General features: G+C 39.5%; 1 protein-coding gene across 2 annotated transcripts in view; it reads right to left on the minus strand.

Moving 5' to 3' along the window:
* TLL1 (tolloid like 1) overlaps positions 1-22,419 on the minus strand; it is a 164,342-nt gene extending 141,923 nt beyond the window's left edge. Inside the window, exon 1 of one of the 2 annotated variants that reach the window (XM_016121109.2) lies at positions 21,560-22,419. In XM_016121109.2, coding sequence (XP_015976595.2) covers positions 21,560-21,728 — 169 coding nt within the window. In that variant the 5' untranslated portion in view covers positions 21,729-22,419. The remainder of the gene's footprint in view (positions 1-21,559) is intronic. The other variant, XM_016121108.2, reaches the window with a different exon arrangement.
* Positions 22,420-22,948: the final 529 nt, after the last annotated feature.

The raw sequence follows: 22,948 nt of genomic DNA on the forward strand, positions 1-22,948 counted from the left end.
ATACACAATGTTTTACTACTGATGTGGCTATTCGGGTGCAATAAACAGGAATTGTTTTAATATCGCATGATGAACAAAATGCATGCTTCCCACATTGAAAGAAAGATCTACTATGGGCCTAAAGGTGAAAGGACATTGTGGCTTGAATTCAAACATGAATAAAGCTGTGGCATGGTGGTCTTTTAATAAAAACATAACTCTGACATATTCTTAAATATTAGTTCATGCTAAATGCTGGTCACAAGTATGATCTCCATTAGAAGAAACAGTTACCAAATCGTATGTTTATAATCTTTAAACATTTTTGAGACCACTGTGTCAAAAATCCAAACTCAAATAGTTTCAAGAAAAATAAGCAAGCTGTCAGAATCTCTTGAGCCTGTTTTGTTTCACATGTTTTAGTTGCAAACAATTACTGAAATAAATGCTTACTGATTTCTCTATTACAGTGATGCAGAAAATATAAAACAGGTTTAAAGAAAACCCAAAAGTTGTGAAACTAAAATTTGGGGAATGATTTTGATTCCTCCATGGAATAGTTCCACAGATATAATACTAAATCCAAAAAAAAAAAAAAAAAAAAAAAAGAAGACAAAATAGAGAAAAAGAGAAGTTGAAAAGAGCCTGAGTCTGCTAGCCTGTAAAATTACCAGGCTGAGTTATGGGCCTAATTCAAAAAGCTAATTTACTAAGGGTGAATAAAATTAACTTTTTTTTTTTTAATTAGCTAGTCACACAATCATTCTTTCACAGATAAGCCTGAAGAAACTCTGATAATTAATCTAAAACTAATTACCTATATGTTACCTTCTTTCTTACAATTTAAATAAGTCCCTGCATTTCACCTAAATTGGTTGACTGTCCACCACAAATTCACCATGTATTCTATGTGTCGGATTTTCTTTTTTTAAGTCTGCACTTCCTTTATTTCTTCCATTGGAACAGCAGTATGAGACATCTGTTAAAAGCCCAACTTTGGAGTTAAGCCACCTTTGTTTAAATCCTGGCCTTACCACTTACTAGGTTTGTGACTTAGGACTAATTACTTAACCACTCTTCGGTTTTTTCAGTTCGATTGGTATTTAACAGTATCTACTTCATATGGCTTTTATGAGTATTAGAATGAATAGCTTTGCTTAATATCTTAAAACAACTTGGCACATAGTAAGGGCTGTATTTGCTATTATTAATTTTAATTAACTCTAAGGGTCAGCAAACATTTTCCTAAGTGGTCAGAAAGTAAATAATTTAGGCTTGCAAGAGGTCCATACTGATTCCAGTGTTTGCACCCACTCGACTCTGCTATTATAGCCTGAAAGCAGCCATAGATGGTACATAAAAAATGGCCATAGTCCTGTTTCAATAAAACTTTTTATAAAACTTTTATTTGTAGTTTGCTGACTCCTAAACTATGACGTATAGAAAACTGCTCCTATCCTGGAAATGCACTATGGCATAATTACTCTAAAAAAAAACAAAAAAAAAAAAACAAAAAAACAAAACAAAAACAAAAACAAAAACAAAAAACAAGCAGAATCATTCCTAAAATATAACAAGTGTATCTGCCTCACAGGACATTGGTGGAGTCTCTCATTGGTAAGAGTCTAGGGAATGAGTTAAGAAAGCAACTGATGATGCTTTTAGAAAACAGATTAGAAATCTTAATTTTAGTTTTTTAACACACAGGTACTCTCTCTTTACTTCAGCCCCTAATCTTAACCATTTCCAGTAGTTATCACTCTTAATTATTCTATGTCCCCTTCAATGTTGTATGTGATGCTAGTTTTAACCAAAATCTCACCTCTATAAAAGTGTGTGTGTGTATTAAAGTCCAAGGAGGGAGGGAGGGCAAGCAGAGCATGCCAGTAAACAGGAAGACAACAGAGACGGGAAGATGGCAAGGTAAATATGCAGTTAATAACTAAGTGGGAGTATGCAAAGTCACAATAAACAGAGAGAATTTATTACACCACATCCTTTGTGAAATGAGACATATAAGACAGGGCAGAAGGAAAGTTTTAAACAATGAAAGAGAATTAAACAATGAAAAAAGTCTTGTTTCCCAATGTAGTCACCATTTCCCATGAGTAGATTCGGTTTTATTCGTTGTCCTTTCGCATCTACTTGAAGGACTTCTTTTAAGATTTCTTTAGAGCAAGTTGGATAGTATTAATTCTTTCAGCTTTTGTGTGCCTGCAAAAGTATTTCGCCTTCGTTTTTGAAAGATATTTTTGCCGAGTAAGGAATCCAAAGGTGGCAGTATTTTTCTGTCCGTACCTTGAGGACATTGTTTTCTCCACCAGTTCGCATTGCTTCCGATGAAAACTCTGCTGTCTTGCTCACCTTTGCTCCTCCATATACAATTCTTTGCATGTCCCTCTTCTTTAATATGTTCTCTTTACCACTGGATTTAAGAAATAGGATTATGATGTGGCACAGTGCCGTTTTCTTGATGTTTCTTGTACTTGGGGTGTGTTGAGATTATGGCATCTACATACAGATTATCGTTTTCATCAGATTTAGAAGTTTTCAGCCATAATTTCTTCAGTTTTCTAGGCTTTGTTCCGCCGCACCCCTCTCCGCCCTCATTTGTCTCTTCTCCTTCAGGAACGCCAATTACTTGATATTAAGCCACTTGATGTTGTCCCACAGCTCACTGATGCTCTGTTTATGCTTTTAAAGTCTTTATTCCCTTTGTATTCCATTTTGCATAGTTTCTTGTATTATGTTCAAGTTTACCAGTCTCCTCTTCTACAATGTATCATCTGTTGGTAATAGCATCCAGTGTATTTTTCATCTCAGACATTGGATATTTCATTTCTGGAACCTGGATTTGGGTCTTTTCATATCTTTTATGTCTCCATGTAACATGCTAACTTTTTTATTAACTTTTTGGATATATGATACCGTTTTTTATAATAATTACTCTAATGTCTGCCTACTAGTTCTACTATCATCTGCCTCCTTTCTAAGACGTTTATTTAATGATTCTTCTCATCATTGTTAATTATATTTTTGTGGTTCTTCGCAAGCCCAGTGGGGTTCAAGCTTCTTTTCGTTATAAAGACAGTACAACATTCAAAAGTTTAGGTAAATTGAAAAAAAAAAAAAGATTAATATGTTGGACTATGTAACAGCTTTGATTTTTACATTTTCTCATCTACATTTTGTCCATATCCATCGATATTTTATACTTTTTATATTAGAACTATCCTTATTATTGCTCACATTCAGATATTAAAAAAAAAAGGAGGGAAGTATACATATATCTATTGCTCTTTAAAAAAAAAACCCTGAAGTTCTTATTGGTCCTAACACACATGTATATATCATTTTTATAGTTTTAATCAAAGCATATAGTTAAATTAATATCTCTATGCCATTAGTTTATATTATAAAAATCTTTACTATCCCCATATATTGTCTTTATTTTCTCCTCTTAAATATTTTAAGTTTTCAAAAATTACCAAGTAACTTATGCTTATTTTACAAGTAATATTTTAAGTTTTCAAAAATTACCAAGTAACTTATGCTTATTTTACAAGTAAAACAATTCAATTATATGAAAGAAAAAAATCATATAATCACTACACCCTATTCCAATTCCATTGCCTCAGATAACACATGCTAATGGCCTGATATGCATCCTTCCATATCTTTTTCTATTTCCTTCTCTATCTCTTTTATGTAAACAACATATAAACAAATATACACTTTTTATTTGTGGGTTTTTTGGGAGACTTGTTTTTTTTCTCATTTATTATACTATGACTCTCTTTCTAGATCAACAGATATATGGTTAAATTCTAGTCAATATTTTTATTACATTCTCTACTAAAGATATAATATATTTTGGTCACCATTTTCCTAAAACAGGCAGCTTCATTGTTTCTAGTATTTTTGCCTCTTAAAACAATGTTGTGATACTGATTGGATACCAGATGTAATACTGGTTGAATTTTAACTCGTTAGTCGCTGGATATGTTTATATTCCTATACATACTCTTGACTTTTGTTATGGGAAGCAGTTACTTGGATACTTGCTGTTCTTTTTTTTTTTTTTTTTTCAAGCTTTGTTAGGAAGGACCAGGGCAGTGTTTAGTCTAGAGCTAAGTTTTTCCCAAAACTGTGGAAAAATTCTTCTCAGTATTCTACCTGATGTCCAATAAATTATGAGGTTTTTCCATTCTGCTTGGTGAGAATATTACCTGCTCTGTATGAGGGCCAAGGATTTGTCCCTTTTATCCTTATGAGTAGCTATTTCCTGAGCCTTCGGTAGGTAGTCTTTTCACATGCACACGTAATCATTAGTCAGCTAAATGTTCGGGTCAGATCTCTGCTGAATAAAATATAGGCAGTCTCTACAGGCCCCCAGAATTATTTCTCTGTGCGGCTCTCTTGTCTCTGACACTTTGCCCTGCAAACTCTAGCTGCCTTGGGTTTTCTGGATTCCCAGCTCCATCTCCTCAACTCAGGGAGGCTTCTGGTCTTTATCTGGATTCTCCAACCCTGTTCCACAGATAGTAAACTGAGGCAATCACAGGGCTCATCTCATTTATTTCATATCTCTCCCAAAGACCACATTCTTTTGTTGTCTGATGCACAGTGTCTTGGGAAAAAATTGCTCCATATATTTTGTCCAATTTTTTAGTTGCTTCAGGCACAACGATAAATCTGGTCCCTGCCACTCCATCCGGTACAGAAACAGAAGTTAACATAACTTAAATTTATTAAGATTTCATTCAATTCTATATCAATAAATATGATCGTTCCATTTGGAGCAAGTTTTCTTAAAGTAGTGAATACTCATATAGGAAACCTTACTAAAGAAGCAGTTGAAAAATTCTCAATCTATGGAAGTTGATAAAGCTATCAAGTGACAGCCTCATTCAAATGCTCACTACTAGCTTACATGCTCACTAATGACTCAAAGAGGAGTTTCGAGAAGGAATGGAGTTGAGGGAAATAGCTACCTGGTGAAGAAGACCTAAAGTAAGGTCAGAAGATTTTCTCGAGGGAAGAAAAATCTCTATAACCACACTCCACACTCCAGTTCAAGGCTAACTGACCTGGAATAACTGAGCTTAACGCAGAGGCACCAATATAAGGAACACAGACGTTCCAAAGACAAGAGAGTCACTGGGGTACCCAGACTGTGAGCTGCCCAAAAGTGAAGTGTGATTTAAGCTGGGGTTATCGTCAGAGCTGCTTTCTCGACCTCCTTATTTTCTGTGTCCCAGGTACATTTATGAAATGGGCTTGATTTTTCTCACTAATTATTTTCATGTTAATGACCCAGCATAGATTATTTGTGTTTAAAAAGAAAAGGGGCATAGAGAGAACAATGCTTCATTCAAATAAATTATCAACGGCATATTTTTAGGAAATCATAATGAATCAGTGGACGACACATCATAGGGCAGTGAGCGACCTTTCTAATTCACTTCCATTCATACTCTCAAACCACTAACACCAACTTCACGTATTTGTACCATCTGCTCCAAGACAGGTTAAGCATAATCACTGGGATTAATGAAAACTTCAGAATAGCACTGTAGGGCCTCTAATATGAGGAGTTTGGGGGCTATATCTCTAAAAGGACATTTAGAGCTACAGTTCTACAAATTAAAGAATAAGATTTCTTTTGCAGCCCCATAACTGAAAGGTAATGCAGGAAATTTTGAGTGCGTGTAAATGTCAATTGAAGTTAAAGTTGTATTAGTAAAAGTTTGAATAATCATGTCTGAGGGAATTAAAGAAGTTCTTTGTATTTTAATTTTTTTAAAAAAAAGGACCAAGAAAAATCTTATTAATGTTTTTTTTTTTAATTGAAAAGATTGAATGATGGTGAGTCATTTCTGTTTTTTTTTTCAAAATCAATAACATAGAATGCATTAAATATCAAAAGATGCAGAAACACATCCCCAATCTACCTCACTGGTAGGTTAAGGGAAAACAGAATCTTAGCTCTTTCTGCAGGTTAAACACTAATCAAATTCGCCTAAAGGCACTACTAGTCAGTGCAGGTAACTTGCACACTGCTTCATTCAAATAGTGTCTTTCCCTTGAAAATCACAATGGCTAATTTGAGTACATATGGATATTCTTCCCCCATGAAATTCAAATTGAATCCTTTTAAGTGAAGGGCATAAAAATGTTTATGTTTACAATAAAGTCTTCACAAATAATTCATGAATATCCTGAAAAGTCGCTCAATCATTATGAAATGATCATGTAAATAAAATTAGATCTATGATAAAATCTCACAGAAGACTTTATGATTATATTTAATATATAATAAAAAGTGAGTTTTAAATGAAGCATTTAATCACCGTCATTTTTAAGTTCTGCAAGGAAATGCCTAATGATGTTTAACATTTTAAAGAACTTTTTAATATTTAAAGTCCTCTTTAGAGACAACTGTTTCTGCCAACATGGCTGAGCTTCCCACATAACTAAAAATGCTAAATATTTTTAAATATTTAAAGATTTCGATATTTTTCAAAATCTCCCTAAATATATGACTGAATGAGCAAAAACATTTTCATGGTTGAGTGAAGGAGAGAATCCAGAAAGATAAGCAGGAAACTAAAGCCAGCCTTCAACAGCAGGCATTTCCAAGCAAGATTGTCATGACTATTAGATTTTATCGTCAAGCAGGGCTCAGAAGACACAGTCCAAGGCACACCCAAACTGGAAAATTTAATTTGATTATCTGGGACTCCCATATCTGAGATTCCTAAGTTTAAGGAAGAATAAAAATTAAATACATACCACCCCAGGTAACAGCACCAAAATTGATTTTTTAAAAACTCGAAACTAAGGGTATAGGAGCAATTGTCCTCTGTACTCATAGGTAAAAATGATCCCCAAAGTAAGCTGGCATTCTAAATTGATATGAACATGGCAGTCCAAATGACTCAAACAAAGAAATTTACTTTAAACTTGTCCTAAAATGTTGGTACACTCACACACACAAAGGCAACAAAGAAAAATCCTTTCAAATTCATGAAGAGAACAGATAACTCAAACATTCCACAAATTACACCAAAGTATTTATGAGACTGACATAATCTTGACACCCAAACCCAAGAACAGTCAAAGAAGAAATTTCGGGCCAATTAAACTAAGAAACATAGATACAAAAAATCTGAACTAAATGTCAATGAACTGAATTTAAGCATGCAGAAAAGAACACAAGCATACCTCATTTTATTGTGCTTTGCTTTGTGGGACTTCACAGCTATCATATTTTTATCAAAATTGAGGCAAGACACTCCACCAGCAAAAAGATTACGACTTGCTGAAGGCTCAGATGATAGAACTTTTCTTTTTAGCGATAAAGCATTTTTGTTTAAGGTGTGCACGTCTTTTTAGACATAATGCTATTGCCCATTTAATATAGCACAGAATAGTGTAAACATAACTTTTATATGTACTGGGAAACCAAAAAAATTGTGCGACTCGCTTTATCGTGGTCTGGAATCAAACTCACAACATCTCCAAGGCATGCCTGCAGTAGATCACACTCAAATTGGATTCATCTATGGAATGCAAACTGGGTTAATATTACTAAGGAAATTATTTAACAGAAAACATCACACAGCATAATTGTAAATAACTGAAAGCATTCTCTTAAAAACTGGGAACAGAGTAAACTATTCCACAGTCATCACTTCTATGAAAAGCTGGGGGACTATCAGCACAGTAAGTAAGAAAATATTGAATTAAATTTTAGAAAGGATTGTAAAGGAAGAAATAAAACTACATGTTTCTTACAGATGATATGATTGCCTATGTGAAGAATATATAAATAAATTATTAAAACTAATGAGAGGCTGTTAAGGATGTTAGATTAAAGGTAAATATATTTAAAAAATCAAGTAGATTTCTACACAAAAGCTACAAATGGCTTAACAGAGAAATTTCGTAAAAAGATACATTTGTGTCATCAAAAAATAGATTTGTATGAATAAATCGATCAAAACATGGAAAAAAAACTATAGATAAAAATATTAAAATATTACAAAAATATTAAAAACATATTAAACAATATTAAAGAAGACCTAAACAAATACAGGTATGTATACCACGTTCATTGCTTAAAATAAAAATCATTCTCTCTAAATTAACCCATAGAATCAAGGCAATTCCATTCTAAATCTAAACAGTGGGATTTGACAAGTTGATTTGAAAGTTAATATAGAACACAAAAGTCCAAACATAACCAATATAAACCTAAAGAACACCAACAATATAAGGGAACTTGTAAAAACAAACATCGATATTACATGCAGCTCAAAGGGATCTCCAAATCAACTTTATTTGCTTTACAAAACCACAAATTTGTTTTTGTTTGTTTGTTTGTTTGTTTTTTATTCTTTGTTTCTTACTTCACTCTTCTGTATCACCGGAGAGTCATTCAATTATGTTCTCTCGACCTTCAGCCCAAGGCCACCCAATTGGTAACTGGTATCTAAAGTCGAATCCCTCTTTTCTGGAACTATTGACATAGTCCAAGGCAAGAACTCATCAACACCCATAAACTCTAACAAGTCACCATGCCTCCACTCGCCCTCAACTACCTACACCAGCTACATCAGACAGTCCTTTACATTGTCACCTATCTTTATAAAACGTGGCAGTAATGAAACAATGATTTTCGGTAAGTCCCCTTCCCACTCCCAAGGGGATCAAGTTCACACCCATTAGCTGGGCACTAAAGATCCCTTACACGGCACTTTCCAGAATCCTTTCTTGTCAAGCACACACCCTTGCATACCCTTTGCTCTGTCCACGTGAGACTATTTACCATTTTCTATGATTTCTTAAAATTCCATGAATCTTCACAGCTTTTGTTTTTATCTTAGTTATTTGACTCTAAAGCTTTGCAACACTTTTTCTCCAGGAAAAAAAAAAAATTATAAGACTTCAAGATCCAGCTCCAAAGTCATTTTCCTTAAGAAACCTTCTCTATCCCAAACAAATCATTCATTCCTCCCCTGTGTTACCACAGTGTTTTGTTTACTGTGCTGTAATATAAACTGCATTGCTTTTTTCTTATAGATATTATCATCCTTATAAGAAGGAAACCCATCTTATTTTAAATCCTCCAAGCATCTTCTTGAAACATATCAGGTGCAAATATCGGTTGTATTAATTTACATCTGTACAGTGCATCATAATTTACCAAGACCTTGTGCATTTAACCTTACATGTTTTACAAACTAGGTATCAGGATCCCCATGTTACACATTAGAGAATTTAAGTTCAGAAACATTAAGTTCATAGACCAAGATAACACAATTAAACATAGAAGAGCCAAAACTTGTACCTAGGTCTCCTGACACAGTACCCAATGTTCTTTAAATTGAACTACACTACCCAGTTTCACGCTATTAATTTCTATTGCTTTCATTAAAGCTCAAGAACGAAAACTCCCATTGCCAATGATTTCTTTGAGAATTTGAGACTCTTCATTAAATATATGTATAAAAAATACATAAGATAAGTTAATTTATGATGAAAAATAAGTTAATTTACTAGACAATTCAGATAAATTGAAGATTTGTAAAGTTGAATTTTATACAGATAGTTATCAATATGCACTTGTGCTTAGTGGGAAGATGTTTTCAAATTAGACACGAGTGATTAATAGACATAAGCATGTATGTTTTAATATGTCCTATATTTCATAAAACGCTTTAAACCAGAAAAACTTTCCTATGGTATCCTCGTGTGTGCCTCTTCTATCCATTATATTGACCCCTACCTTGAAAGGACTGGACTCTCTCCATCTACGGACCATGAAACATATCCAAATGAGCAACGCCCAATTCTGATGGTAATGTCAGACTGACATGCTCTGAGAAGCACACAGGCGAAGCCCCCCTAACTTATCAATGTCTCGGCAGATTTTTTACAGGTGGACTGAGGCAGAAAAAGAGGGATGGCGAACTGCAGAAATTGCTTTCCAGGCTAATTGGGGCAAAGTCAAGTCAGGGACCTGCACAACTGATTGCAGCAGCCTGGAGGCTGCCATGATTTGGCTGGAGGCATCAGGAAGAGTGACCAGTGGAGAAGGGTAAACACTTCACCTTTCCTCTCAGTGGACGGTGTGGATCATTAGCCTTAAGACTTACTAGTACCACTTTAGAAGAGTTCTGGCTTCCTATGCCTGAGACACAAGGGTTCAAAAAAACTTAGGGCTTGAACAGCCTCAGGGAGTTCCAAGCCTCAGAGACTGAGGCCCATGAAGGGATTTCCACAAAGTTATACACAAATGCAGGGGCAGAGCCAGTACTGGCATTTGCATTTCTTGACTACCAGTTTAATTTGTTTTCCAACTGTCACACTATTACCCATGTAGGATTATTTAAAGAAAGCAAAACTTATATTGGCTTTTCGAAACCACGGTGGAGTGCAAATAAAAAGACTGAATATTAATTTCATTAACTTAATCATTTGCTTCCCCTGACCTGTAAACGAAACGAACCAAACAACAACAGTAAAACATGTTCCTTTAAACGTATGTAAGGATAAGGATATAGTGTGGAGGACAGAAACGTAATATAGCAGATAATGTGGGAAAATATGACAAATATTTTAAAATGAAACTATTTGAAAAAAAATAAATGGAAACCATGATTGCTAATGCAGACGCCTTGCAAATAATGACATAAGTAATTATTGGTTACATCCCATCCCAGTCCACTGGCACAGGGCAAGGTCTGCGAAGCACCTACTTAAAAAGTCATCATGGCCTCTACAAAGCATTATTATTCTTTGTACAGTAGTCCCCGCTTATCTGAGGTTTCACTTCCCATTTTAGTTCTCCATGCACTGACCAAAAAACATTAAATGCAAAATTCCAGAAATAAACAATTCATACATTTTAAATTATGTGCTTTTCTGAGTATCATGATGAAATCTGGGGAGCCCCACACTGCCCACCCTGCGTGTGAATCACTCCTCCGTCCATCCTCTCCATGCTGTAGATGTTCCCTGCCCATTAGTCACGTAGTAGCCTTCTTGGTCATCAGATCAACCGCGGTGGTATCGCAGGGCTTGTGGTAAAGTCACCCTTGTTCTACTTAATAGTGGCCCCAAAGCGCAAGAATAGTGAGGCTGGCCAAAGGGAAGCCGTCTACTGGAAAGGTATAGGGGAAAGGGAAAAGTTCTTGACTTACTGAGGAAAGAACAAAACTGCCAAGATTGCTAAGATCTGCAGTAAGAATTAATCTCCTATCCATGAAATTGCCTAATTTATAAACTAAACTTTATCATAGGCATGCATGTACCTGTACATACGTAGTATGTATAGGGTTTGGCGCTATCCACGGTTTCAGACATCCACTAGGATCTGGAACATATACCCCACAGATAAAGGGGGGACTACTACACACCACATATAAAGAAAATTCCAGGGAAAATTTATAAGAATATGCATTCTGATTATCATAATTTATAATAGCATCCATTTTCAAATAATAAATTGAAATAACTTTAGCATACAATGATGTGATTTGACTATAAACAGCTATTTATACAGAAATTATCATCTTCCTGCAAATGGTAAAGTTAAGACTACATGAGTCAGACACTGCATCATATTTCATAATTCTGTAACCCAAAGATAAATCTATGTTTCATTCACAGTAAGCGTTCAAGAAGGGTTTGATAAATTTATGAATATTTGTAGCTTAGAGCCATGTGCTTAAACTTGACTGTGTAAACACAGGACTGAAAGTATGTAAGCTTTTCAAATTAATCCAGATGGCAGATAAAATCTGAACCAGAAATTGCTAAAGACTAGGTAGCCAAGATTCTATTCACATATTAGTCAATGTGAACTGAAAATTGTCAATATTTGACAATCGATTGAGTGTATCAGACATTTGAGCAAATAGACAAGAGAACAGCATATTGACATGTTTACATGGTTACCTCTAATATCTTTCCAAACAAAAAGACCTATTTGGGGGTTTAACCTCTCAATTGCAATGATTAGAGGGTTTGAGGTATGAATGAGTTTTTATATATGGAAAAAAAAGAATTTTACCTCACAGACATTTTTATAAAGATCATCTCCTCACAAATAAGTAGCTGCAATTCAAAAAAATAAATAAATAAATCTTTTGCCTCCTACATATTTATGCTACTATGAATAAAAATTATACAATGTTTACCATGTTCCAGACAAAGCGATGTTTACTTGACATTCATTTAATTCTTGTAATAACAACATGAGGATCACAACATTGACTTCATTTTGTAGTTCAGAAAACTGAGGTATAAAGGGGTTAAATAACTCCCCAAAAGCCACACATAGTTACCACACGGTGGGTCCAGTATTTGAACCATTGTCCATCAACCTCCAAAGCCCAAGTTTTTAACAGATGCACTATTCTGCCTCCCTTAAATCTTAAAAAATAATTTGTAAAGCCAACCTCAATTTGCAAAAACGTACCCATACCAAAGAAACAAAAGCAAGAGTAAGAAAGAAATATCATCGCGACAATGGCAACACGTGGTATCCAGAGTTCTGGATTCAAAATCTGATTCTATCACTGGGCGACATAAGGCAAGTTATCTTAACACACTAAGCTACAAGTGCCATTCAATATAGAAATAAGACCGATCATAGAATACTTGTTTCTGAAGTCTACGGTTTTGTGTATGAAGCCACATTCCACCGCTGAGCTCCATTGCTATCCTAGAACTCTGTTCTTATTGGAAACATTTGAATCCCCAGACGCCCTGGAAAGGTATTCTATAATCAATATCTTCTTTCTGTATTTTAACTCTTAGTCTCTAGTTCGCCCAGCAAACTGCTCACGAATCTCTTTCCCCAGAGACTCACATAAGGCAGAGCAAGGCCCCGACTACTTCATTACCCTTTCCAGATGGCAAACCCGAATTATTCTTCCCCGGATGACTGCCTGCAGACTATACTCCGCCCAGGTCTCAATACATAGTATTTCTTCTCCTGGGACTAAGAAATATGTATAGAAGAAAAACTTTCCCTTGTTCTTAGGCTTAGAAAGGAGGCAAGAGAAGGGAAGCCTCTTTTACCAGATTTTGTTCTAACCCATTTTTGTTAGGAAACAAATACAAGCAGAAATTCTTCCTCTTAGAAAACCTGATAATTTACTAAAAAAAATATATGTTTTCTTCAAAGAAATTGTAATATAATAAGTATTACATAAAGTATGTATTTTGAATGTACCAGACATCCCACCTTTAGGAAATCAGACTGGCATTCCAAGAAGTTTAGTTAACCCTACAATCCCTAAAAAGCTTTCAAGCTTTTGACCTTAGGGCTTTTAGACAAGTTGAGATTGAATAAGATCAAGTACCTTCTCACAGCATATTTGTGTTCTCAAAGGCATTCGCACATCGTTCACACACATAGCGTACACTGTAAACCACTTTCCTGAATCGCCTGCATCTCAAAGGATGTTCTTCACACCCTTCAGTGGGCTCATCATCATGAATTCACTGAGTACTCGGCGAGCAAACTGGAAGTGCGAAACAATTTCAGAAGTACCACCCAAAATGCCAGAGCCTGTGCCAAGAACGGGACACTAATGACTGTTTGTATCCTAATCAGATCCAGTTCAGCCCCTGCCTTGATCGATGTGGAAAGCCTGGGGCACAACTTATGTTCTTGGGGCCACACTCAGCAGCGTCTCCACTACACGATTCGGCATTTTCATTCGTCTCATCCCTAACTGGGGCATTCGCTGGTGACTCTCCACACTTAAGAAACAGTCTCTCGAAACGGAGGAGGGTCTGCGCTGTGTTCTCTGGTATTGGCCTCACTCTGACATTGCAGTAGATGGCTCACACAACGCCAGAATGTCGAAGGCGAGATGTATTCTCAGTGAAGAAAAGCACAGCGATGGAGATTCAAAAAAAAAAAGCACAGAACACTGAAGGGCAGAACCTGGGTTCGAGTTCTCACCGCTTACCAAGCGTGATGACAGCCCAGCCACCGAACCTGTCTGAGTCTTGGCTTCCTCTGCATCCAAAAGGATAACAATAATGCTAATGGATGAGAATATAGTGAAGACAGGAGCTTATTTAAAATGTTTAATGTAAAAATATGAACTATGTGCTTTTGGCATGAGTCGTGAAGTCTTAGATATCAGAGGCGTATGGGGTCCAAGAATTTATTCTTTTGAAAGTTCTCCATTTGTCTGTTTTCTAGTTACGCATAATGTTCTTCTTAGGGATGTTTTAACCTCCACGAGGTGAGGCATGCTTAATGACACGATAACCTGAATACAAAACACAAAATACCATAAACCTTCAACTACTAGGCATTTGTGCTTGAAACGGCCAGGGCAGAGCAATGGAGCCCCACCCTCCCAGGACAGTGGATCCACTGAACCGATGCCAAGGTGGTCCCCAGCGCTGGGCGACACCTGAGATTATTCCAATAAACACTTCAAAAGATGTTGATATGAGCAACCAGGCCAGGGGCCCTTCAAGGTGTCTGGGTGGTACACAACCCATGTGTTGACAGGTTAACTCGAAGAGAAATGAAAGGAATGAAGAAACCATTCCGCCGCCCTTTACCCCTCTGCCTCTGCCTCCCCTATCACACAAATTAAAGGGCATTAATAGGAAGTTCAACAACCCAGGAAATATCAAATACTGACGTAAATACACGGTTTCTGTCTCCGTAATGACTCCCACTATTTGTAAAATGGTGCAGTCTGTTAAAAACTGTTGAAATGTCTTTTTTAAACACTGAAGTGAAAGCTTTGAGCAGCATATTAAAACACGAGGCTAGATTTTGTTTGGAAAAATAATAAATTTTGGAAGCACTTCTGACCTATTTAATGTATGGTTTCAATTTTTTAGAACTATTTTCACTTGAGGAAGTTTTTTTTTTTTTTTATATGGTTGATAGCAAATATTTTAGCCTAAACGATAAATGTAAATTGCAGGAGAAGAGCTGAGTAAGACAAACACCTCCTCAGTTCACTTTCTGGATTTCAATTAACACCTAATTTACAATACTTAATACAAATATATAGTTGAGCTCTTTAGACCAGCGTGACAGGATTAGCACACATTTTGTAACAAGCTAACAAAACAAGCATTCCAATTAGCCAGCCCACAATGTCTCAAAATCTAATAGTCAATATTCCATTTTCAGGGTTGACAATGGCAAGAACTAAATAAATACGCGAAGGAGTCCCCCTCTTCCCACTCTCTGAGGAAGGACACATTTTATGGAATTCATTCCATAGCTTTGAGGCTGTCAATTTTTTTACAAAACTTTTCCTCCCTAGCATTCTTATTCAATAGATAACCGAAGGAAAGCAAACCACTAGAGCCATATTGCTAAATCATTCGGCCGTAGCCGGGGTTGGAGAGAGGACTCTCCACTCCTTAATTTAGGAAGGATAAGTCCACGATTAATTCCAGATCCTGGATACAAAAGAATTGTAAGTAAGAGGCCTCAAAATTTCCCCGGTAGAGGAAATCCTACATCCCCAGGAATCTTGCCAGGCACCTGAACCCGGGCCTAGCCCAGGCCTAGCTGTGGGCTCAAGATGCTGGGTGGGGGGTGGGGGGGCTCTCCTACAGTTCAGGGAGAACGTGCTGCCCCTCCCCCACCTCCCCAGACACCAGATGGTCCCAGCAGGATGTACAAGGCCTCATTTTAAATGGATTATTTGCCTCTATCTTTTCTAAGCATTCTTAGAAAAGCTTAAGAAGGACTCAGTTTTAAATATTTTAAACTGATGGGTCAAAGGTTCTATTAGAAGCGATAGATAATATTCTAAAAGGAAAAAAAAAGTAATGATGGTAAATTGTTAGCACTCGATACTTTCTACCTGAGTTCTAGAAAAATTTAAGGGCTTGCCTCTTTCCACTAAACTCGGTGATCCAGAGAGCTAAGGGATTGTCCATGTGACTAATAGTCTCAAGGTTTACAAAGAAATGGTGGCAACTGCAGGGCAAGTGAGTCCAAATTTGAAATCGAAGCAAGTTGATCAGATGGATTCATACATATACAATGTAGGGAAACTGTCGTTTCTGCAGAAGAAACTGAATGGCGTAAATTAGACTTTTGCAAAAACTTGAACTATCCTAACGGCAAGAGGAAAAGTTGTAGAATTACATTAACTTTTTTACACACTCTAAACTCTTTCACTATGGACTAAGGGGGCTTAACAGAGAAGGTGGGAATCCCTTACCTGGAATCTCTTCTCTGAGGGCGTTCATACAATAATGCACAGAATCATTAGTCCAAAGGAATATATTTAAGGACAAAATTATCTATCTTATTCATATCGAATAACAGTAACGGCCATTTGCAGGCCAGAAATCGATGTGGGCCCTCATGACAAAGGCTAAAGAATTACTACTGGCAAATGAAGAACAGAATTCAAGTATACAGAATATAATGTCTTATTCATCCCTTTTGCAAAAACTGTATTTCGACCACTTCTGAGTTGGCCCCAGAAGCAGGAGGAGAAAAAAAAAAAAAAACTCGAGATCTGAGGAATGAAAACTAAAACAGAAGAGCCTGGCTAAAAGAAGCAGCTCTATGAAACGCATTTTTTAACATGAGGGCTTGGCAACCTAGAGAGGTGCTGACCAAGAAATATATGCTTGGATATTTGATGTTGCAATGGAATTAAGCAGACGTGGGTTGAACATCAAATTCTAAAATGCCATATCTAGGAGGCTGCCAATGAAGCTAGAAAGTGCAATATTGAGTCCTGAAATAAGGACAATATCTTACTGAGACATTATAAACTTATGAAAATTATCCTAAGAATTAGTATACTAGGACCCTAGGACACTGGTTAAAAAGCAAAGCAGAAAGAAGAAGCCTTTAGGATGCCAAAAAACTAGTTCTATATAAACAGGCCTGCATATGCTACTCTGAAGGCAAAATTAACCTTGCAAGTCACTGACCTTTAACCATGCTTGGATTTTTTTCCACAAAAGGAGTCATTTACTTAGAAGATTCAAGGTAGAAAGTCTTTTTTCAGGGTGCTCACACTTGTCTAAGAGGATCTTACTCTTCTGGACGAATATATTCATCAGTCTTATCAGTCTCTATCCATCACCCAAAATACTAATTTCTTCAATCTCCTTTATTGGATATTATATTTCAATTTCCTCAGCTTTTCTGATATCCCTCTTAAGTACAAAAAGAAAAAGAAAGAAAGAAAGAAAGAAAGAAAGAAAGAAAGAAAGAAAGGAAGGAAGGAAGGAAGGAAGGAAGGAAGGAAGGAAGGAAGGAAGGAAGGAAGGAAGGAAGGAGAAGGAAGGAAGGAAGGAAGGAAGGAAGGAAGGAAGGAAGGAAGGAAGGAAGGAAGGAAGGAAGGAAGGCAGGAAGGAAGGAAGGAAGGAAGGAAGGAAGGAAGGAAGGAAGGAAGGAAGGAAAAGAGGAAGAAAGAAAGGAGGGAGGAAGGGGCCAGGGAGCCAGAAGCAGGGGGGAAGGAGGTGGAGGGTATTTGCGAATTCCAAGTTGGTTTATCAGGTCTCTGATTTTCTAGGTAATCTCTAGACAACTCTGAGAGATTAATTTACACATTGAATTTGTCCAGGCTCTTCACAGATATTAACAGCTAGATTAACACCTATTGAAATAGTTCAACAATGAAACAAGACATCTTAGTCTCTGTTGAGTAATGACTTCCTGCAAGATCAGCTTCTCAATATCCCTCAGGACCCTCCTGAACCATAGTGAGTACCAGAAATCTAATTGCAAATTCAGATGGCCATGTACTACACTGAAGAAAGACAGTCAGATATTCCTTCGAATTATCTGCATCTTTGTGCCTATCTATCTATATAGAGATTAATTACCTCTATTCTGTCCTAATGGATTTGACTATATAAATACATCTGAACCTGTGAGGTATTTACCTTTCACTTATACCCAAAAATGTCTTTCTAAATCAAGGTTCAGTTAAATTAACACAAGGCTTCCTTTTCAACCTATAGTTTCAAGAACTTGAAATCAGAGTTCTGACAGATACTTAAATTACATTGCTTCACAAATATATTAAGGATGGCACAATGCTTAACGAGTTATCATAATGAATATTCCTCCTCAGATAACATTTGATCCTGGTTAGAGCAGAAGTTTGTAGATAAGGGCTAAAAATCAATATTAATAATCTATAGATACTAAGAAGGTATTGAGAACGTACTAGATACCTAACAGTGGAAATCCATCCCTATGATAAACATTAAAAATCAGATGTGATCTTTGTCCTCAAGGACTTTACATTCTAATTAGGTTTGGAAAAGATGAAATTCTTCTCTTAGTCATTCCACTCATATCAGATATGAAAGTAACTGTATTTGTACTAGTCTCGACTCCAGGTAAACCTGGATGAACTTCAATTGTTTGCATCTCAAGGAAGGCCCACAAAAGTCTAGCTAAGGCTGCAATGTAATCATTTAATACGGCCAGACTTTGCAGCCAGGAGACTTGAAATCAAGTTGTGATAATCTTAAGAAAGGCATTTAACCTCATCGAGCATCTGTTTTCCTATCTGTGTAATGGGAAGATTAACAAATTCCACCGTACCGAGCTATTGTGTTGAGTTGTAATAATGTACTTAAAAGTGCTCTGAAATCATGAAGCTACGTCAGTCACAATGACATCAATCTGCTGCATAGTTTGGGGAATATCAGGACCTCTGTTAGAAAAGATCAAAAAGGACACTTTATTCCAGGGCCATGCCCTCCACTCTGCTCTCTGGAAATGGTGGATCAAAGGTGGCCCAGAGGCTGGCGATCAGTTTCTCTTGATTTTACATAGCCACATTTCACGTATCTGTCGTCTTTCTTATGTTAGTAACCTTTTTTCGACTCTTGTTTGGGATTTCAATGTTCTATTTAATTTTTTTTTCCTGTTATTACAACTTTCGTCTTATACAGTGCCAAAAGGGAGGCACCACGGTTTTGCCACTCTTTAGCCAAGTTGGTAAATTAAAGCCTTTCATTTCACTAAATTAAAAGCAGGGTTGATAATTTAAAAAGTGATCTCAGATTTTGGGCAAACTTCTCAGCTTTCCACACAGGCCATTCTTATTTCACTTTCACTGCGTGTGCACACACACACACACAAACACAAGTATGCCTCTTGAACTCGAAGTCAGGGAAGAAATAAGATCAGAGTAATAACCCATTCAAAGTTGTTTCTGTTGTTGTTTTAACTTCAACAGCTATGTTCAAAAATTAACTAGTGCTATTAAAGATTTTTCCTGCCCTAGATGTTTATTTGCTGAGGAACATAAACATTTATGCTTGAAGTGTTTCAATACACATGGTACAAATACTGAAATTTTATAATTAAAAACACCCATAAATAGAAAAAAAAAAAAACACTTACGTTTACAGAAACTTCTTCTGGACAATTTCTAACATAAGAGAAACCTGAAACAACATAACTTCTGAAAATGGATTAGCTAATTTTCGAAACTTCTTATAATATAGTCATATCTGAAGTTGATGATTTTTAAAAGGCAGACCTGAATTTGTGTAGAAAACTGTATGTATTTTCCTGAAATCGGACCAATGTATATATATATGCCCTGCTTTTCTCAGGTTGATAGCTGGTTGAATATTTCACACAACAGAGCATCAGAATAGATGTTTTCCTAGACAATATTTTTCCTTTATTAATGTATTGAGGCGATATTGGTCAGTAAAGTTGTATAGGTTCCATGCGTACAGTTCTATAACACATCATCTGTATACTGCATTGTGTATTCACCCCCCAAAGTCAAATCCGCTGCCCTCACCCGATATTTGACCCCTTTTAAGCTTTTCTACATTCTCCAGCCCCTCTTCCCTCTGGTAACCACCATACTGTTGTGTGTGACAATCTTTAGAAATACCATATTTCATTTCCACCTTACCTAAACCAGGGAAGCACACGATTTTCACCCAGCTGCTAACTATTCAAAACTAATTTCCCAATAAAAAGGATGTTTAGAGAGTTGCTCAGTGCTGAATTCTGGTGGCCCGGCCACTAGTCACCCCATAGCAAACCGCGTTGAGTCCTCCAGAGCGCCATGGAAGTCCCGAGAAACTTTCAGTGGAATAGATTGAGTGTTAAGGGTGATAGCAGAAAAGTTATCATCTTTAATAGCCAAAATTGAATTAAATCAGAATTCTGAGTTCCAAACTGACAGATTTCTGCTAAGCTACTCCCCGTTTTAAGTAGCTGCGGTAAGAGTTCACCAAAAAAAAGATCTGATGAGAACAAGAACATAACACACATAGCCTCCTCGTCAGAGTGATGTGTCATCAAAGGTACACATTAACCAGGGAATTTCCAGCCTTTGCTTTCATTTTTGTACATCTCGCCTTCCTTTAAGGCCCAGGAAAAGACGAATAAGGTTTACCTAGCTACAGAAGGGAGGAATTCGCAGTCACAGAGCGCCCGACCCCGCACACACTCTGGGGAGGCATGGACACTTTTGGTACTTTGCCCACGCCTTTCCTCTTCGTTTCGCAGGAGCCCACACCTCTAGAAAGGGGACAGAACGTGCCTTCAGCTTACAAACAACTGTCCTGGAAAGTCGGCCCCAGCAACCCCTGTAACCTTCCTTCCGAAGTCGGTCGTGAGTCCGCACTGAATCCGGGTCACCTCAACCTCAGCTCGGCAGGGCCAGGGTCCGGGGGCGCCCCCCGGAGCCCCGCGGGAGCCGCGGCGGGGTGCGCTGGCGCCCTGGGGCGCTGCGCTCACGTGGTCGCCGGCCGCGGCACGTGCGGCGGGGACCAGAGGCGGCGGGAGGAAAGCGCCGCCCCGCGCGGAAGCGGAGCCCCGCAGAGGCTCGGGGCGCGCGGAGGGGAGGGGACGGTCCCACGGCGCTCCGGGGCCCGGCGAGGAGAAGCCAGGCGGTGCCAGGCCGGCTGCAGTCCCCGGGGGGGTGTACGCAGGAAGCAAGACGCAAGTTTGAATGGGGTGGCAACTTTTTTTTCTTTTTTCTTTTTTCTTTTTTTAAGGGTTCTGAGCAAATGCGTTTGAACCCCATCTTAGGGTGAGAGATCCCAAGGTCATCGCAATCCCCTTCTCGCCTGGAACCCGCTCTGGAAAACCCGGCGCAAAAAGAGGGGCGCAAAAGAGGCGTCCCGAGGTGGCAGCTCCACCCCCTCCCACCTCTTAAGGAACTGCGCACCGGGGCTCCGGCGAGCGCTGGGGACCGGCGCCCGGGAACAAAGAGGAGGTGTTGTCCCCCGCGGGCAGAAAGCCGGCTGCGTGCTGGCATTTAAAGCCCACGGCCGCCAGCTGTGTTTATGGCTCGTTTCGTTTCGCCGGGGGGGAGGGGAGGGGGAACCCGAACTCCAGGACGCCCGCCCCCCCAAAACTGGGAGACCGGAGCTTGGCACTCGGTTCCACGAGCACAGAACTCCAGTCACCTCGGGAGGGCGAGGGAAGGAGGGGACGAGAAGGAGGGGCGGCGGAGAGGCCGGCGGGGCAGGGGAGGGAACAGGTGAGCTCCCACCGCCGCCCATCGGCGCCCCGCGCGCCGCCGCCGTCCCAAGCCCGAGACGCACTTACCGGCTTTACACGGGTCCTTGTAATCGATCGCGTCCGCTTTGTCGTCTCCGTTCCCATCGAAAGTGTAGTCATAATCGAGGCCAGCGCAGACCCGCGGCTCCCCGTAGAACACAGTCCCCAGGGCCGCCAGCCACACGAGCATCCTCGGGGGAAGCGTCGGCAGCCCCATCCTCCTCCCCGGGAGGGAAAGGAGGGGCCGCGGCCGGGCGCCCCGGCGTCCGCGGTCCGCGTGGATGCGCGCGGCGCGGGGGACCGGCGCTGCTCTGCGCGCGGGGCGGCTCCTCGGCGGGCCCGCGGCGCTCAGGTGTCCGGAGACATGCGGGTGCCGTTGGGACAGCGGAGAGGGCAAGGACCGCCTGTTCCCCCCCAGTTGCGGAGAGAAGTTGGCAAGGGGCCCGGGGGTGGGCGGAGGGCAGGTGAGGCTCCGGGCGCCCGAGGCGGGGAGGGGCAGCAGCGGGCGCTCGCAGCCTGCCCGCCGGGGCTTCTGGCGGACGAACTTGCCCCGGCCGCGGCCGGGCGAGCGGCGCCCCGCGGGGCTCAGCTGCCGCCCGAGCTCCGGCCCGCGCGCCGCGCCCCCGCCGCTGCCAGGACCCGGCCGCCGCGCGCCAGCCGCCGCCCGCCGCCGCCGCCGCTCCGGGAAGATGAATCCGGTCTGCACATCAGCACATCTGAACTGAAAGGGGAGACCGAGGAAGGGGGTGGGGGGCAGGCATGTCTCCGCCGCGAGACCTGAAAAGCCTGCAGAAGCCAGCGAGGCCACCGACTGCAAGGAGGGCCAAAGTGTGAGGATTTGGGGGTGCGCTGCTTTCCTCCCGCCCCCACCACCCCTCTCCAAGGCTGTCTTTTTACCCTCTTCCTAACTTGAAAAAAAAAAAAAAAATCTTCGCAGCATCTAACCCAATCACTTGCATCCTGCTTACTTATTCATACAATCAGGGTCAGGATCCGGGCCACAGCCTCCTCTCTGACTTCTTTTGATAGCCTTATGCAAACAAACAGACACGAGCGCGCTGACAATTCCATTTCCATTCTACCGAACATAAAAATGAACATATTATGTATCTGCGTCCGCGAACAGCAATTAATAGGTAGATGATGAACATGTCAGTCTTGAGTGCCAGACCGGGGGTGGCGCGAGGGATCATGATAATTTAGCTGCAAATCTCTACTTCCCCTCCCCCCCCCCGCCCCCCAAATAAACAGCGAGTGTGTTTCTTTTCCTTTGCTGATGTTTAACCTTAGAGCAGCCCAGGAATAGAGGAAAAGTGTCTGAGCCTCCGCGATTTAGGTAAGGAAATAGATTTCTTCAAAAAGTCTCCTAAACAAAAACTTTCGCTAAGAACTAAGATCTTCAAAACTACAATTAGGGGGGTGGCGGGGCGGGGGGAG

Source organism: Rousettus aegyptiacus, unplaced genomic scaffold, assembly GCF_014176215.1.
Source record: "Rousettus aegyptiacus isolate mRouAeg1 unplaced genomic scaffold, mRouAeg1.p scaffold_m13_p_16, whole genome shotgun sequence".
NCBI classification, from domain to species: Eukaryota; Metazoa; Chordata; class Mammalia; order Chiroptera; family Pteropodidae; genus Rousettus; species Rousettus aegyptiacus.